At 43.3% G+C, this 19,719-nt stretch overlaps 1 protein-coding gene across 1 annotated transcript in view; it reads left to right on the top strand.

Moving 5' to 3' along the window:
* Positions 1–19,719, top strand: part of LOC116352997 (mucin-2-like) — a 25,588-nt gene extending 5,869 nt beyond the window's left edge. The window contains exons 19-38 of the mRNA XM_031812717.1: positions 301–10,894; positions 12,374–13,671; positions 13,782–13,987; positions 14,415–14,586; positions 14,707–14,954; positions 15,150–15,333; positions 15,492–15,693; positions 15,917–16,089; positions 16,219–16,288; positions 16,390–16,511; positions 16,726–16,757; positions 17,091–17,259; positions 17,423–17,527; positions 17,679–17,719; positions 17,918–18,040; positions 18,166–18,264; positions 18,358–18,486; positions 18,695–18,734; positions 18,935–19,058; positions 19,261–19,719. Of these exons, the coding sequence (XP_031668577.1) occupies positions 301–10,894; positions 12,374–13,671; positions 13,782–13,987; positions 14,415–14,586; positions 14,707–14,954; positions 15,150–15,333; positions 15,492–15,693; positions 15,917–16,089; positions 16,219–16,288; positions 16,390–16,511; positions 16,726–16,757; positions 17,091–17,259; positions 17,423–17,527; positions 17,679–17,719; positions 17,918–18,040; positions 18,166–18,264; positions 18,358–18,486; positions 18,695–18,734; positions 18,935–19,058; positions 19,261–19,474 (14,345 nt within the window). The 3' untranslated portion in view covers positions 19,475–19,719. The remainder of the gene's footprint in view (positions 1–300; positions 10,895–12,373; positions 13,672–13,781; positions 13,988–14,414; positions 14,587–14,706; positions 14,955–15,149; positions 15,334–15,491; positions 15,694–15,916; positions 16,090–16,218; positions 16,289–16,389; positions 16,512–16,725; positions 16,758–17,090; positions 17,260–17,422; positions 17,528–17,678; positions 17,720–17,917; positions 18,041–18,165; positions 18,265–18,357; positions 18,487–18,694; positions 18,735–18,934; positions 19,059–19,260) is intronic.

Raw genomic sequence — 19,719 nt, 5'->3', positions numbered from 1 at the left:
TGATTGGGTCATTTCGGGTCCACTCAAGTTTATCAGCTGTACTTACAAAGACACAAGACCTGATGACAATAAAACAGGAATTGACCCGAACCAGGGTAAAAGAGACCCCAGCAGCTAGCGTCACGGGTGGGGTCTCGGGTATTTGGGTATGGGTGGACCCGTGAAGACCTTAACGTGGTAATGATGAGTTAAGTTTAATTCATATGTTAAACTTAAGAATTGTATATGTAAGCTATTTGGTAAGGTAAAATGTTATTTTTCAGGCATAGTAAACTAAAGATATATATTTTTCAAAAACAGAACCAACATCTACTTCAACTTGGTCTTCCACAACAATGGAGATGACACCTAAAATAACCACAAGATCATCATTAAATCCTTCAACTACAACATCAGGAGCAAGTACAGTCACAATTCCAAAACCAACAACTGTAACTACAACAACTATGGTACCCTTAACAAGTAGAGAAGTAGCTATATCGACCACAGCTGAGACTTCAACAAATGAAGAAACCACAACTGAGACCATCACATCCACAAAGCCACCTAAAGAAGTCACCACGGGCCCAACAACCACTTTCACAACTGTATTTGTTGAAACCTCTACATCAACATCTCGGCCCATAACAACACGTGAAGAAACAACAGGTCCAGTAGTGATAACATCCAATCCCACCACTTTAACAACAACTACAATTGCGCTCACAAACACTGCAGAGGCAACTACACCTACCACAGGTGGAACAACAACAGTTGAAGAAACCACAACTGAGACAATTTCCTCTACATCCACAAAGCCACCTAAAGTAGTCACCACCGGCCCAACAACCACTTCCACAACTGTATTTGTTGAAACCTCTACATCAACATCTCAGCCCATAACAACAGGTGAAGAAACAACAGGTCCAGTAGTGATAACATCCAATCCCACCACTTTAACAACAACTACAATTGTACCCACAACAACTACACCTACGACAGGTGGAACAACAACAATCGAAGAAACCACAACTGAGCCAATTTCATCTACATCCACAAAGCCACCTAAAGTAGTCACCACTGGTCCAACAACCACTTCCACCACTGTAATTGTTGAAACCTCTACCTCAACATCACAGCCCACAACAACAGGTGAAGAAACAACAGGGCCAGGAGTGATAACATCCAATCCCACTACTTTAACAACAACTACAATTGTACCCACAACAAATACACCGAACACAGGTGGAACTACAAGAATTGAAGAAACAACAACTGAGACGATTCCCTCAACATCCACAAAGCCACCTAAAGTCGTCACCACCGGCCCAACAACCACTTCCACCACTGTAATTGTTGAAACCTCTACCTCAACATCCCAGCCCACAGCAACAGGTGAAGAAACAACAGGGCCAGTTGTCATAACTTCCACTCCCACTACTTTAACAACAACTACACCTGCCACAGGTGGAACAACAACAGTTGAAGAAACCATCACTGAGACAAGTTCATCTACCTCCACAAAGCCACCGAAGGAAGTCACCACCGGTCCAACAACCACTTCCACCACTGTAATTGTTGAAGCATCTACCTCAACATCACAGCCCACAGCAACAGGTGAAGAAAAAACAGGGCCAGTTGTCATTACTTCCAATCCCACTACTTTAACAACAACTACAATTTCCCCCACAACAACTACACCTACCACAGGTGGAACAACAACAATCGAAGAAACCACAACTGAGTCAATTTCATCTACATCCACAAAGCCACCTAAAGAAGTCACCACCGGCCCAACAACCACTTCCACCACTGTAATTGTTGAAACATCTACATCAACATCACAGCCCACAGCAACAGGTGAAGAAACAACAGGGCCAGTTGTCATAACTTCCACTCCCACTACTTTAACAACAACTACACCTAACACAGGTGGAACAACAACAGATGAAGAAACCACAACTGAGACAAGTTCATCTACATCCACAAAGCCACCTAAAGTAGTCACCACCGGTCCAACAACCACTTCCACCACTGTAATTGTTGAAACCTCTACCTCAACATCACAGCCCACAGCAACAGTTGAAGAAACAACAGGGCCAGTTGTCATAACTTCCACACCCACTACTTTAACAACAACTACAAATGTACCCACAACAACTAAACCTACCACAGGTGGAACAACAACAATCGAAGAAACCACAACTGAGTCAATTTCATCTACAGCCACAAAGCCACCGAAAGAAGTCACCACCGGTCCAACAACCACTTCCACCACTGTAATTGTTGAAACATCTACCTCAACATCACAACCCATAACAACAGGTAAAGAAACATCAGGTCCAGTAGTGATAACATCCAATCCCACTACTTTAACAACAACTACAATTGTACCCACAACAACTACACCTACCACAGGTGGAACTACAAGAATTGAAGAAACAACAACTGAGACGATTCCATATACATCTACAACGCCACCTAAAGTCGTCACCACCGGCCCAACAACCACTTCCACCACTGTAATTGTTGAAACCTCTACCTCAACATCTCAGCCCACAACAACAGGTGAAGAAACAACAGGGCCAGTTGTCATAACTTCGAATCTCACAACTTTAACAACAACTACAATTTCCCCCACAACAACTACACCTACCACAGGTGGAACTACAGGAATTGAAGAAACAACAACTGAGACAATTCCATATACATCTATAACGCCACCTAAAGTCGTCACCACCGGCCCAACAACCACTTCCACCACTGTAATTGTTGAAACCTCTACCTCAACATCTCAGCCCATAACAACAGGTAAAGAAACAACAGGTCCAGTAGTGATAACATCCAATCCCACTACTTTAACAACAACTACAATTGTACCCACAACAACTACACCTACGACAGGTGGAACAACAATCGAAGAAACCACAACTGAGACAAGTCCATTTCCCTCCACAATGCCACCTAAAGTAGTCACCACCGGCCCAACAACCACTTCCACCACTGTAATTGTTGAAACATCTACCTCACCATCACAGCCCACAGCAACAGGTGAAGAAACAACAGGGCCAGTTGTCATAACTTCCACTCCCACTACTTTAACAACAACAACACCTACCACAGGTGGAACAACAGCCGTTGAAGAAACCACAACTGAGACAATTCAATCTACATCCACAAAGCCACCTACAGAAGTCACCACCGGCCCAACAACCACTTCCACCACTGTAATTGTTGAAACCTCTACCTCAACATCTCAGCCCACAACAACAGGTGAAGAAACAACAGGGCCAGTTGTCATAACTTCGAATCCCACAACTTTAACAACAACTACAATTTCCCCCACAACAACTACACCTACCACAGGTGGAACAACAGGAATTGAAGAAACAACAACTGAGACAATTCCATATACATCTACAACGCCACCTAAAGTCGTCACCACCGGCCCAACAACCACTTCCACCACTGTAATTGTTGAAAACTCTACCTCAACATCTCAGCCCATAACAACAGGTGAAAAAACAACAGGTCCAGTAGTGATAACATCCAATCCCACTACTTTAACAACAACTACAATTGTACCCACAACAACTACACCTACGACAGGTGGAACAACAACAATCGAAGAAACCACAACTGAGACAAGTCCATTTCCCTCCACAATGCCACCTAAAGTAGTCACCACCGGCCCAACAACCACTTCCACCACTGTAATTGTTGAAACATCTACCTCACCATCACAGCCCACAGCAACAGGTGAAGAAACAACAGGGCCAGTTGTCATAACTTCCACTCCCACTACTTTAACAACAACAACACCTACCACAGGTGGAACAACAGCCGTTGAAGAAACCACAACTGAGACAATTCAATCTACATCCACAAAGCCACCTACAGAAGTCACCACCGGCCCAACAACCACTTCCACCACTGTAATTGTTGAAACCTCTACCTCAACATCTCAGCCCACAACAACAGGTGAAGAAACAACAGGGCCAGTTGTCATAACTTCGAATCCCACAACTTTAACAACAACTACAATTTCCCCCACAACAACTACACCTGCCACAGGTGGAACAACAACAATTGAAGAAACCACAACTGAGACAAGTTCATCTACCTCCACAAAGCCACCGAAGGAAATCACCACCGGTCCAACAACCACTTCCACCACTGTAATTGTTGAAACATCTACCTCAACATCACAGCCCACAGCAACAGGTGAAGAAACAACAGGGCCAGTTGTCATAACTTCCACTCCCACTACTTTAACAACAACTACACCTACCACAGGTGGAACAACAACCGTTGAAGAAACCACAACTGAGACAATTCAATCTACATCCACAAAGCCACCTACAGAAGTCACCACCGGCCCAACAACCACTTCCACCACTGTAATTGTTGAAACCTCTACCTCAACATCTCAGCCCACAACAACAGGTAAAGAAACATCAGGTCCAGTAGTGATAACATCCAATCCCACTACTTTAACAACAACTACAATTGTACCCACAACAACTACACCTACCACAGGTGGAACTACAAGTATTGAAGAAACAACAACTGAGACGATTCCATATACATCTACAACGCCACCTAAAGTCGTCACCACCGGCCCAACAACCACTTCCACCACTGTAATTGTTGAAACCTCTACCTCAACATCTCAGCCCACAACAACAGGTGAAGAAACAACAGGGCCAGTAGTGATAACATCCAATCCCACCACTTTAACAACAACTACAATTGTACCCACAACAACTACACCTACGACAGGTGGAACAACAACAATCGAAGAAACCACAACTGAGACAAGTCCATTTCCCTCCACAATGCCACCTAAAGTAGTCACCACCGGCCCAACAACCACTTCCACCACTGTAATTATTGAAACATCTACCTCAACATCACAGCCCACAGCAACAGGTGAAGAAACAACAGGGCCAGTTGTCATAACTTCCACTCCCACAACTTTAACAACAACTACACCTACCACAGGTGGAACAACAACCGTTGAAGAAACCACAACTGAGACAATTCAATCTACATCCACAAAGCCACCTACAGAAGTCACCACCGGCCCAACAACCACTTCCACCACTGTAATTGTTGAAACCTCTACCTCAACATCTCAGCCCATAACAACAGGTGAAGAAACAACAGGTCCAGTAGTGATAACATCCAATCCCACTACTTTAACAACAACTACAATTGTACCCACAACAACTACACCTACGACAGGTGGAACAACAACAATCGAAGAAACCACAACTGAGACAAGTCCATTTCCCTCCACAATGCCACCTAAAGTAGTCACCACCGGCCCAACAACCACTTCCACCACTGTAATTGTTAAAACATCTACCTCAACATCACAGCCCACAGCAACAGGTGAAGAAACAACAGGGCCAGTTGTCATAACTTCCACTCCCACTACTTTAACAACAACTACACCTACCACAGGTGGAACAACAACCGTTGAAGAAACCACAACTGAGACAATTCAATCTACATCCACAAAGCCACCTACAGAAGTCACCACCGGCCCAACAACCACTTCCACCACTGCAATTGTTGAAACCTCTACCTCAACATCTCAGCCCACAACAACAGGTAAAGAAACATCAGGTCCAGTAGTGATTACATCCAATCCCACTACTTTAACAACAACTACAATTGTACCCACAACAACTACACCTACCACAGGTGGAACTACAAGAATTGAAGAAACAACAACTGAGACAAGTCCATTTCCGTCCACAATGCCACCTAAAGCAGTCACCACCGGCCCAACAACCACTTCCACCACTGTAATTGTTGAAACCTCTACCTCAACATCTCAGCCCACAACAACAGGTGAAGAAACAACAGGGCCAGTTGTCATAACTTCGAATCCCACAACTTTAACAACAACTACAATTTCCCCCACAACAACTACACCTACCACAGGTGGAACTACAAGAATTGAAGAAACAACAACTGAGACAAGTCCATTTCCGTCCACAATGCCACCTAAAGCAGTCACCACCGGCCCAACAACCACTTCCACCACTGTAATTGTTGAAACATCTACCTCAACATCACAGCCCATAGCAACAGGTGAAGAAACAACAGGGCCAGTTGTCATAACTTCCACTCCCACAACTTTAACAACAACTACACCTACCACAGGTGGAACAACAACCGTTGAAGAAACCACAACTGAGACAATTCAATCTACATCCACAAAGCCACCTACAGAAGTCACCACCGGCCCAACAACCACTTCCACCACTGTAATTGTTGAAACCTCTACCTCAACATCTCAGCCCACAACAACAGGTAAAGAAACATCAGGTCCAGTAGTGATAACATCCAATCCCACTACTTTAACAACAACTACAATTGTACCCACAACAACTACACCTACCACAGGTGGAACTACAAGAATTGAAGAAACAACAACTGAGACGATTCCATATACATCTACAACGCCACCTAAAGTCGTCACCACCGGCCCAACAACCACTTCCACCACTGTAATTGTTGAAACCTCTACCTCAACATCTCAGCCCACAACAACAGGTGAAGAAACAACAGGGCCAGTTGTCATAACTTCGAATCCCACAACTTTAACAACAACTACAATTTCCCCCACAACAACTACACCTACCACAGGTGGAACAACAGGAATTGAAGAAACAACAACTGAGACAATTCCATATACATCTACAACGCCACCTAAAGTCGTCACCACCGGCCCAACAACCACTTCCACCACTGTAATTGTTGAAACCTCTACCTCAACATCTCAGCCCATAACAACAGGTGAAGAAACAACAGGTCCAGTAGTGATAACATCCAATCCCACTACTTTAACAACAACTACAATTGTACCCACAACAACTACACCTACCACAGGTGGAACAACAACAATCGAAGAAACCACAACTGAGACAAGTCCATTTCCCTCCACAATGCCACCTAAAGTAGTCACCACCGGCCCAACAACCACTTCCACCACTGTAATTGTTGAAACATCTACCTCAACATCACAGCCCACAGCAACAGGTGAAGAAACAACAGGGCCAGTTGTCATAACTTCCACTCCCACTACTTTAACAACAACTACACCTACCACAGGTGGAACAACAACCGTTGAAGAAACCACAACTGAGACAATTCAATCTACATCCACTAAGCCACCTACAGAAGTCACCACCGGCCCAACAACCACTTCCACCACTGTAATTGTTGAAACCTCTACCTCAACATCTCAGCCCACAACAACAGGTAAAGAAACATCAGGTCCAGTAGTGATAACATCCAATCCCACTACTTTAACAACAACTACAATTGTACCCACAACAACTACACCTACCACAGGTGGAACTACAAGAATTGAAGAAACAACAACTGAGACGATTCCATATACATCTACAACGCCACCTAAAGTCGTCACCACCGGCCCAACAACCACTTCCACCACTGTAATTGTTGAAACCTCTACCTCAACATCTCAGCACACAACAACAGGTGAAGAAACAACAGGGCCAGTTGTCATAACTTCGAATCCCACAACTTTAACAACAACTACAATTTCCCCCACAACAACTACACCTACCACAGGTGGAACTACAGGAATTGAAGAAACAACAACTGAGACAATTCCATATACATCTACAACGCCACCTAAAGTCGTCACCACCGGCCCAACAACCACTTCCACCACTGTAATTGTTGAAACCTCTACCTCAACATCTCAGCCCATAACAACAGGTGAAGAAACAACAGGTCCAGTAGTGATAACATCCAATCCCACTACTTTAACAACAACTACAATTGTACCCACAACAACTACACCTACGACAGGTGGAACAACAACAATCGAAGAAACCACAACTGAGACAAGTCCATTTCCCTCCACAATGCCACCTAAAGTAGTCACCACCGGCCCAACAACCACTTCCACCACTGTAATTGTTGAAACATCTACCTCAACATCACAGCCCACAGCAACAGGTGAAGAAACAACAGGGCCAGTTGTCATAACTTCCACTCCCACTACTTTAACAACAACTACACCTACCACAGGTGGAACAACAACCGTTGAAGAAACCACAACTGAGACAATTCAATCTACATCCACTAAGCCACCTACAGAAGTCACCACCGGCCCAACAACCACTTCCACCACTGTAATTGTTGAAACCTCTACCTCAACATCTCAGCCCACAACAACAGGTAAAGAAACATCAGGTCCAGTAGTGATAACATCCAATCCCACTACTTTAACAACAACTACAATTGTACCCACAACAACTACACCTACCACAGGTGGAACTACAAGAATTGAAGAAACAACAACTGAGACGATTCCATATACATCTACAACGCCACCTAAAGTCGTCACCACCGGCCCAACAACCACTTCCACCACTGTAATTGTTGAAACCTCTACCTCAACATCTCAGCACACAACAACAGGTGAAGAAACAACAGGGCCAGTTGTCATAACTTCGAATCCCACAACTTTAACAACAACTACAATTTCCCCCACAACAACTACACCTACCACAGGTGGAACTACAGGAATTGAAGAAACAACAACTGAGACAATTCCATATACATCTACAACGCCACCTAAAGTCGTCACCACCGGCCCAACAACCACTTCCACCACTGTAATTGTTGAAACCTCTACCTCAACATCTCAGCCCACAACAACAGGTGAAGAAACAACAGGTCCAGTAGTGATAACATCCAATCCCACTACTTTAACAACAACTACAATTGTACCCACAACAACTACACCTACGACAGGTGGAACAACAACAATCGAAGAAACCACAACTGAGACAAGTCCATTTCCCTCCACAATGCCACCTAAAGTAGTCACCACCGGCCCAACAACCACTTCCACCACTGTAATTGTTGAAACATCTACCTCAACATCACAGCCCACAGCAACAGGTGAAGAAACAACAGGGCCAGTTGTCATAACTTCAACTCCCACTACTTTAACAACAACTACACCTACCACAGGTGGAACAACAACCGTTGAAGAAACCACAACTGAGACAATTCAATCTACATCCACAAAGCCACCTACAGAAGTCACCACCGGCCCAACAACCACTTCCACCACTCTAATTGTTGAAACCTCTACCTCAACATCTCAGCCCACAACAACAGGTAAAGAAACATCAGGTCCAGTAGTGATAACATCCAATCCCACTACTTTAACAACAACTACAATTGTACCCACAACAACTACACCTACCACAGGTGGAACTACAAGAATTGAAGAAACAACAACTGAGACGATTCCATATACATCTACAACGCCACCTAAAGTCGTCACCACCGGCCCAACAACCACTTCCACCACTGTAATTGTTGAAACCTCTACCTCAACATCTCAGCCCACAACAACAGGTGAAGAAACAACAGGGCCAGTTGTCATAACTTCGAATCCCACAACTTTAACAACAACTACAATTTCCCCCACAACAACTACACCTACCACAGGTGGAACTACAGGAATTGAAGAAACAACAACTGAGACAATTCCATATACATCTACAACGCCACCTAAAGTCGTCACCACCGGCCCAACAACCACTTCCACCACTGTAATTGTTGAAACCTCTACCTCAACATCTCAGCCCATAACAACAGGTGAAGAAACAACAGGTCCAGTAGTGATAACATCCAATCCCACTACTTTAACAACAACTACAATTGTACCCACAACAACTACACCTACGGCAGGTGGAACAACAACAATCGAAGAAACCACAACTGAGACAAGTCCATTTCCCTCCACAATGCCACCTAAAGAAGTCACCACCGGCCCAACAACCACTTCCACCACTGTAATTGTTGAAACATCTACCTCAACATCACAGCCCACAGCAACAGGTGAAGAAACAACAGGGCCAGTTGTCATAACTTCCACTCCCACTACTTTAACAACAACTACACCTACCACAGGTGGAACAACAACCGTTGAAGAAACAACAAATGAGACAATTCAATCTACATCCACAAAGCCACCTACAGAAGTCACCACCGGCCCAACAACCACTTCCACCACTGTAATTGTTGAAACCTCTACCTCAACATCTCAGCCCACAACAACAGGTGAAGAAACAACAGGGCCAGTTGTCATAACTTCGAATCCCACAACTTTAACAACAACTACAATTTCCCCCACAACAACTACACCTGCCACAGGTGGAACAACGACAATTGAAGAAACCACAACTGAGACAAGTTCATCTACCTCCACAAAGCCACCGAAGGAAATCACCACCGGTCCAACAACCACTTCCACCACTGTAATTGTTGAAACCTCTACCTCAACATCTCAGCCCACAACAACAGGTGAAGAAACAACAGGGCCAGTTGTCATAACTTCGAATCCCACAACTTTAACAACAACTACAATTTCCCCCACAACAACTACACCTACCACAGGTGGAACTACAGGAATTGAAGAAACAACAACTGAGACAATTCCATATACATCTACAACGCCACCTAAAGTCGTCACCACCGGCCCAACAACCACTTCCACCACTGTAATTGTTGAAACCTCTACCTCAACATCTCAGCCCATAACAACAGGTGAAAAAACAACAGGTCCAGTAGTGATAACATCCAATCCCACTACTTTAACAACAACTACAATTGTACCCACAACAACTACACCTACGACAGGTGGAACAACAACAATTGAAGAAACCACAACTGAGACAAGTCCATTTCAATCAACAATGCCACCTAAAGTAGTCACCACCGGTCCAACAACCACTTCCACCACTGTAATTGTCGAAACATCTACCTCAACATCACAGCCCACAGCAACAGGTGAAGAAACAACAGGGCCAGTTGTCATAACTTCCACTCCCACTACTTTAACAACATCTACAAATTTACCCGCAACAACTACACCTACCACAGGTGGAACAACAACAATCGAAGAAACCACAACTGAATCAATTTCATCTACATCCACAAAGCCACCGAAAGAAGTCACCACCGGTCCAACAACCACTTCCACCACTGTAATTGTTGAAACATCTACCTCAACATCACAGCCCATAACAACAGGTAAAGAAACAACAGGTCCAGTAGTGATAACATCCAATCCCACTACTTTAACAACAACTACAATTGTACCCACAACAACTACACCTACCACAGGTGGAACTACAAGAATTGAAGAAACAACAACTGAGACGATTCCATATACATCTACAACGCCACCTAAAGTCATCACCACCGGCCCAACAACCACTTCCACCACTGTAATTGTTGAAACCTCTACCTCAACATCTCAGCCCACAACAACAGGTGAAGAAACAACAGGGCCAGTTGTCATAACTTCGAATCCCACAACTTTAACAACAATTACAATTTCCCCCACAACAACTACACCTACCACAGGTGGAACTACAGGAATTGAAGAAACAACAACTGAGACAATTCCATATACATCTACAACGCCACCTAAAGTCGTCACCACCGGCCCAACAACCACTTCTACCACTGTAATTGTTGAAACCTCTACCTCAACATCTCAGCCCACAACAACAGGTGAAGAAACAACAGGTCCAGTAGTGATAACATCCAATCCCACTACTTTAACAACAACTACAATTGTACCCACAACAACTACACGTACCACAGCTGGAACAACAACAATCGAAGAAACCACAACTGAGTCAATTTTATCTACATCCACAAAGCCACCTAAGGAAGTCACCACCGGCCCAACAACCACTTCCACCACTGTAATTGTTGAAACATCTACCTCAACATCACAGCCCACAGCAACAGGTGAAGAAACAACAGGGCCAGTTGTCATTACTTCCAATCCCACAACTTTAACAACAACTACAATTTCCCCCACAACAACTACACCTACCACAGGTGGAACAACAACAATCGAAGAAACCACAACTGAGTCAATTTCATCTGCATTCACAAAGCCACCTAAAGAAGTCACCACCGGCCCAACAACCACTTCCACCACTGTAATTCTTGAAACATCTACCTCAACATCACAGCCCACAGCAACAGGTGAAGAAACAACAGGGCCAGTTGTCATAACTTCGAATCCCACAACTTTAACAACATCTACAATTTCCCCCACAAAAACTACACCTGCCACAGGTGGAACAACAACAATTGAAGAAACCACAACTGAGACAAGTTCATCTACCTCCACAAAGCCACCGAAGGAAATCACCACCGGTCCAACAACCACTTCCACCACTGTAATTGTTGAAACCTCTACCTCAACATCTCAGCCCATAACAACAGGTGAAGAAACAACAGGGCCAGTTGTCATTACTTCCAATCCCACTACTTTAACAACAACTACAATTTCCCCCACAACAACTACACCTACCACAGGTGGAACAACAACCGTTGAAGAAACCACAACTGAGACAATTCAATCTACATCCACAAAGCCACCTACAGAAGTCACCACCGGCCCAACAACCACTTCCACCACTGTAATTGTTGAAACCTCTACCTCAACATCACAGCCCTCAGCAACAGGTGAAGAAACAACAGGGCCAGTTGTCATAACTTCGAATCCCACAACTTTAACAACAACTACAATTGTACCCACAACAACTACACCTACCACAGGTGGATCAACAACAATCGAAGAAACCACAACTGAGACAAGTCCATTTCCCTCAACAATGCCACCTAAAGTAGTCACCACCGGCCCAACAACCACTTCCACCACTGTAATTGTTGAAACCGGTACCTCAACATCTCAGCCCATAACAACAGGTGAAGAAACAACAGGGCCAGTTGTCATTACTTCCAATCCCACAACTTTAACAACAACTACAATTTCCCCCACAACAACTACACCTACCACAGGTGGAACAACAACAATCGAAGAAACCACAACTGAGTCAATTTCATCTACATCCACGACGCCACCTAAAGTAGTCACCACCAGCCCAACAACAACTTCCACCACTGCAAATGTTGAAACCTCTACCTCAACATCTCAGCCCCCAACAACAGGTGAAGAAACAACAGGGCCAGTTGTCATTACTTCCAATCCTATGACTTCAACCACTACTACAAAGGCACCCACTACATATACCGAGGTAATTAAACCTACCACAGGTGGAATTACAACAGTTGAAGAAACCACAACGGAGACTATTCCATCTATATCCACAAAGCCACCTAAAGAAGTCACCACTGGTCCAATTACATCTTCTACAACTGCTGTCATTGTAACTTCAACTTCAACATCACAGCCTTCAACAACAATTACAGAAACAACAGGGCCAGTTGGCATTACTTCCAATCCCACGACTTCAACCACAACAACTGCGGAGGTAATTACACCTACCACAGGTGGAACTACAAAAGTTGAAGAAACCACAACGGAGACTATTCCATCTACATCCACAACGCCACCTAAAGTTGTCACCACTGGCCCAACTACATCTTCTACAACTTATATAATTGTAACTTCAAGTTCAACATCACAGCCTTCAACAACAAGTACAGAAACAACAGAGCCAGTTGTCATCACAGGCACATTAGCAACAACAACAACTCCTTCAGCATCGCCACAAGTGATTATTACACCTACATCACAAGCAGTCACCACCATTCAGTGCATTTGCAATGTTAATGGGACACAGTATCTACCAGGTAACATGTTATAAATGTCATTCAGACAATCAAAATAAATGACATTTCACAAATCTTTTATGATCTTTGCAAAATGAAATGTTCATATATTTGCCTTTCTCAACAATCAGGGAACCTAGTGTATAATGTGACCGATGGTTCAGGGTGGTGCTTCACGGCTTACTGCAAAGCAACGTGCCAAGTTGAAGTGGAATCAAATCCATGTCCTTCCTCAACACCACCCACTGTATCACCCGCAACGTCAGAAGAGACCACGACCACACCACCAACAACCCAATCCTCCCCAGACTGCACTAGCACTGATCCACCAAGAAAGGTAATTATTTACCTAAAAATCTGTTTTTTGGGGGGGTAAAAATAAAATGGGTGAAATGGTATTTTAATGCTTGAGACATGGATTGTGTAAGTGCGCCATTCAGAGGTTGAATGGGCTAGACAAAAGATTGAAGTGTCGTTGAATGGAGTATTTTAATAGGTGCCAGGCGCACTGGTTTGTGTCAAGAACCACAACACTGCTGAGTTTTCACGCTAAACCGTTTCCTTTATGCACCAAGAATGGTTCACCAAAGGACATCCAGCCAATAAGACACAATAGTGGGATGCACTGGAGTCAACATGGGCCAGCATCCCTGTGGAAAGCTTTCGGCACCTTGTAGAGTTCATTCCCGACGTACTCTTAGAGTATGTTAAACCCTCCTTGTGCATGTTTGAGTAATTGCTTTTCCTTATCAAATCAATGTCAGAATGGAGAATCTTGGCAGCTGAATAGCTGTACCACAGCAGTTTGCCAGGACGGCATTGTTGTCCATCTACCAGTAAAATGCAAGCCAGTGGAGCCACTACAGTGTGAGAATGGTCGTCCACCTGTCAAGGTCTATGATTCAACTGGATGCTGCTTTACATATGAATGTGAATGTAAGTGGCAACATACAACCCAAGAATCTGAATTAAAATAAGACATTATTGCTCATTAGTTTTCAATGTCCTCTGTCAATAGCATGGATTATTATCAACTCATATTTTAACATGTTGCAGGTGTATGCAGTGGATGGGGTGGATCTCACTACATGACATTTGATGGAGTATATTACAATTTCCAGGAGAACTGCTCATACACCTTAGTGAAAGAAATCAACTTCAAATACAACCTTACCATTATTGTTGATAATCACTACTGTGGAAACGCCGACAGTGGATTCTGTCCTCAGTCCCTTATCATTCATTACAAATCCTATGAAGTGATTCTAACCCAGCAGAGATCTGGTGACACAACAGAAAATGTGGTAACTATTTAAAAAAAAAAAGTTTTTTATTAATATCCATCATCTTTTAATGATGCTTCTGCTCTATCATGCTTTATTGAAATCCCATAAATTTAAATGAAAACCAAAAATGCGGTTAACATTGTCATGTTACTACTTTCAAGATAACACATAACTCAACCATCTAAATGTGTATTCATTTCTACACAAATGCAGGTATATGTCAACAGTAAACGAATCTACCCAGCTTACAGAATGGGTGACATTGCTCTAACAAGTACTGGTGTGGAGGTCGTGCTGGAGATCACTGATCTTAAGGTTCAGGTGTCTTACAAGGGGTCATCATTTAGCATCAACCTTCCTTATTCCCTCTTCCAAAGCAGCACAGAGGGCCAGTGTGGTGAGTATTATTAAAGAGGGTCAATAAACATTTCACAGTTTCAAACCTTCAGTAGATGCTCCTATCTAGACCACCCTTTAGAAATTGCATACAACAAGACAACTATGACTTGTCCTTGCTAACTAGGTTTTCCCTACTTAATATCCGTATTTTTCAAGGTACCTGTGATAATTCCCAGAAGAATGACTGCCAGTCACCTAATGGTCAGATACAGAGCTGCTCAGTCGCAGCTAGCCAGTGGCTGATTCCAAACCAGGACTGTCCAACTCCTCCAACAGCACCACCCTCTACCACCACGGCAACCCCAAGCACATCCCCTACCCCCTGCAAGACAGTCATTTGTGAAATCATGAACAGCAAGTAAGCAACATGTCAAACTAAGTTTGAAAAAGGGAACAAGCACACAATAGGAATGCCTAAATGACAATTCACTTCCTAATGTGTTTTATCAATTGTAATGTTAATTAACTTGTAATTACACCTGTTTTATCATAATACAGGTACCGTTCCATTGGCATTTCTAGTTTAAGGTTGCACTCCATGCATCTCTTTAAATCACTCTCTATGATATTTTATTTCAAAGGGTCTTTGAGGAATGCCATAAAGCGGTTTCTCCTGATGCCTTCATTCAGGCCTGTAGATCAGATGTCTGCAACAATGCTATTTCTAGCTGCTCTAGTCTGGAGGCGTATGCATCTGAATGTGCAAATAAAGGGATCTGCATTGACTGGAGGAAGTCAACCGATGGAGAATGTGGTGAGCTATGAATCCAAGCATAGTAGTCATGCCACAAATTCATAGGAAGCTACTTTTGTCTTAGGCAACTACTGAAACAATTATTTTTGCTAGTGTTTAGCATAACTGTGATCTATTTTTGTCCTGCAGAGCATACATGCCCAGCCACTAAGGTGTACATGCCATGTGGTCCAGCAGTTGAACCAACATGTAATACAAAGTAAGCTTTAGTCTGATTGGATGTTATATGAATTTCCTTAATTTGAGCGTTTTTAAAAATAAATTATCTCCTGCATAATCCCAAACCTCTTTTGTATGCAGATATAATGAGAAGTATTTGAACAACCAAACCCAAATGACCAATAAGACGAAGGAGGGTTGCTTCTGTCCATCTAAAACCATCTTGTTCAGCACCTACTCTGATACTTGTGTGGTCTCCTGTGGTAAGAATGGGTTATGGGTCATTTTGCAGGTAGCTATGAATATGAAAATGAGACCTTTCTGTACTTTGAAACCTTAAATGAATCATAAATAATGGCTTACAGGCTTTATTTGTAATGGAACAGTTAACAAAATGTGTTGATGTTGAGGTGTGAAGAATGTGACGCCAACCATGTGAGACAAAACGTTAAAATACACCCTCTATTTATTTTTCAGGCTGCACTGGACCTGATGGCAACCCCAAAATGGTAAGAATTTCCTCCATCTAAATATTCTCCAGATATTCATTCTCGCATTGACATATCATGAGATGCATTTCACGTGAGTCAGGGAAACGTACATACTTGGATGGATACTTTTCATTGACATAGTATAGGTCTTGGCCTCTTTATTCCTTCCAATGAACTGACCAGAAGAAAACGTTTAATCTTTGAATAACTACCTCCAACCCATTTCTTCTCACCTAATGATGGTTCATATTAACTGTCATGGTTAAATCCAGTTCATTGCAGAACAAAAACATTTGAGTTACTCTTTTCTGTCTCTGTATTGACCTGCCATTACCCTGTTTTTCCATTAAGCCTGGTGATACATGGGAGAGTGGTTGCCAGCAGTGCACCTGTGACATGGACTCCATGATTGTCCAGTGCCAGCCTATCACCTGCCCCACACCAGCCACACCCATCTGCAATGAGACTGGATACAGATTGGTAAACAAGACAGAAGGCTGCTGCCAGAAATATACATGTGGTGAGTGATGGAGCAGACCCTTCAGTAAATCATTAGAAAGCCAACTCTTATTCATACAGTACTAGACCAAGATTATCTGATGTGTTCTGTAGGGTCATAGGGGTTATTTTACCCTCTATCGGCTTGTCTTTTAATCACATCTCATTGGTTACCTCTATAACAGAGTGCGATGCACTGCTTTGCCCCAAAGTCATGATGGACTGCCAACCAGGGTGGGAGGCAATTATAAGCACGTCCATCTCAAGTTGCTGTCCAGAGTATACCTGTGGTAAGTCCCCTTGATTTGCTTCATCGGTGGTTTAGTTAGTTCATTGACTTTGTAATTCCCAGGTATCACTAGTTTGAATTAAGTTTGTGTTAACTCTGACATGAATCACTGGTATAACTGACTGATTTCTTTTAAATGTGTGTCTGTTTAGTTCCTAAGGGTGTATGTGTCTACAATAACATTGAGTACCAGGTAAGAATAAGTCATTTCAAAGAAATTAATTGAAATTCAACAAGCTTCTGAAAGATTCACACACACACACAGCTTATTTGCTGCCCTCATAATTGGTCACATTCTAGTATAGAACTGCTCCCTTTGCACTCTGACCCTCCTCTATTCAAACAGTCTGTTATAGTGGATGATAACTTTTGTCTCTGTCTTTCACTCCAGCCTGGTGCTGAAGTTCCTGAAGGAACTTGTGAGAATTGTATCTGCAGCTCGACCATGGATCCTAGCACCAAGCTCAACAACATTGTGTGCACAAATATCTCCTGCGACACTACATGTTCACAGGTACAAAGATGATCAATTCATTTACATATTTATAAGAAACTTGCAGTAGCCTACTCTGGAAGCTGCTGCATGCTTATATAATAAGTGAACAATGATTCAATGATGGCTCTCCATCCTCGTCTTAGGGCTTCCAGTATCAGGCCATACCTGGTCAGTGTTGTGGGAAGTGTGTACAGACAAGCTGTGTGGTTACTATGCCAGATAAGACCAAACACACTATTCAGGTGAGTACAACAAGAGTGTATGAGGATGCATAATCTGTCTGCATGATCTGAAACTCCATCATAATTCTTCATCATCTTGTCCTTGTGCGATAGGTGAACGAAACGTGGTCACCACCTGGTGACAAATGTGTGAAGTACACATGTGAGAAAACTGGTGGCCAATATATACCAGGGGAGGTGAAGACTGTGTGCCCTGCATTCAGCCCAGAGAACTGTGTCCCAGTGAGTTTCTGTCCTATCTCACCTCCATCGTGGGGACAATCAACACTGCAGTTACACTGTTTTCCTTTCTCACTCAGAATGTTACTATCATTCCTAGTGCTCTTGGGTCATAGCGATAGATGTTTCAGTAACATTTAGAATGGAAGGGAGCTCACATAATGTATACAATCTACCACTTATAAATCATCTCTCCTATTTTTCACCCCAGGGCACAGAAAAGACAGACGCAAATGGATGCTGCAAGACCTGTAAGTAACACGTCCAGCCAAAGCATTCCTAATAACCACCTATCTACTGGTTAATACTAGCATGCTATGTCACCTAAACAAAATCAACAGGAAACGTTGTGTGACTACATACTGGCCAACAATGTATATGTTGACTGTTTCTGCTTCATCTGTGTCATACCAAACAATAGCCTAACTCTTGATGCATCTTCCCTGACCAGGCACAGAACGCAGCAATGTCTGTGAGATGAAGTACACCACCACTAGCATTGTCATCAGTGGCTGTGCGACCTCTGAGCCTGTGGAGATCAATTCCTGCTCAGGAAACTGTGGAACCTCTTCTATGTAAGTACTACAGATGCTGAATGCAGCACTAGTCAATGTCATGCAGGCCCCAGTTAGTGATCATCTATTCACTGTCTAGTGTGCCCTTTATGAACTAGGAGGCAATTGGACTTATTTAATGCTCCTGTGCTCATCATGTCAAGACAACCCAGGGAATTCAATCCCTCTTTTCAACTTGTCTTGTGTTTTTGTGAATGTGCAGGTACTCAGCAGAGGCGAACACCATGATGCACTATTGCTCCTGCTGCCAAGAGGCGACCACTAGCCAGAAAGAGGTGGAGCTGATGTGCCCTGATGGGTCAAAGGTCAAGCACTCCTACATCCACGTTGAGTCGTGCGGATGCCATGTCACAGACTGTGATGCAGGCACAACCACCGCCACGGGGACAACGAGACAGCGCAGGAGGAGGCGCTAAACGTCTAGGGAGACAACATGCACACTGATATCGCAATTGTCGTCATGACATCGAATGTTTTAGTCCAAATTTGTTTTCTTGTTACATTTGAATTAAATCTGTCATGCCAGTGTATTTCTACAATTGGCAACACTTAGTGTTATGTTCTTATACCTTCATTGTGGAATTGATGTATTTTCTATGATAAATGTAGTGGAGAATCTCTTTTCTCATTTGTAGTGATTAATAAACAACAGCAACTTCAA

Source organism: Oncorhynchus kisutch, linkage group LG3 (assembly GCF_002021735.2).
Source record: "Oncorhynchus kisutch isolate 150728-3 linkage group LG3, Okis_V2, whole genome shotgun sequence".
Taxonomy (NCBI): domain Eukaryota; kingdom Metazoa; phylum Chordata; class Actinopteri; order Salmoniformes; family Salmonidae; genus Oncorhynchus; species Oncorhynchus kisutch.
This window is presented reverse-complemented; position numbering and strand designations above follow the sequence as displayed.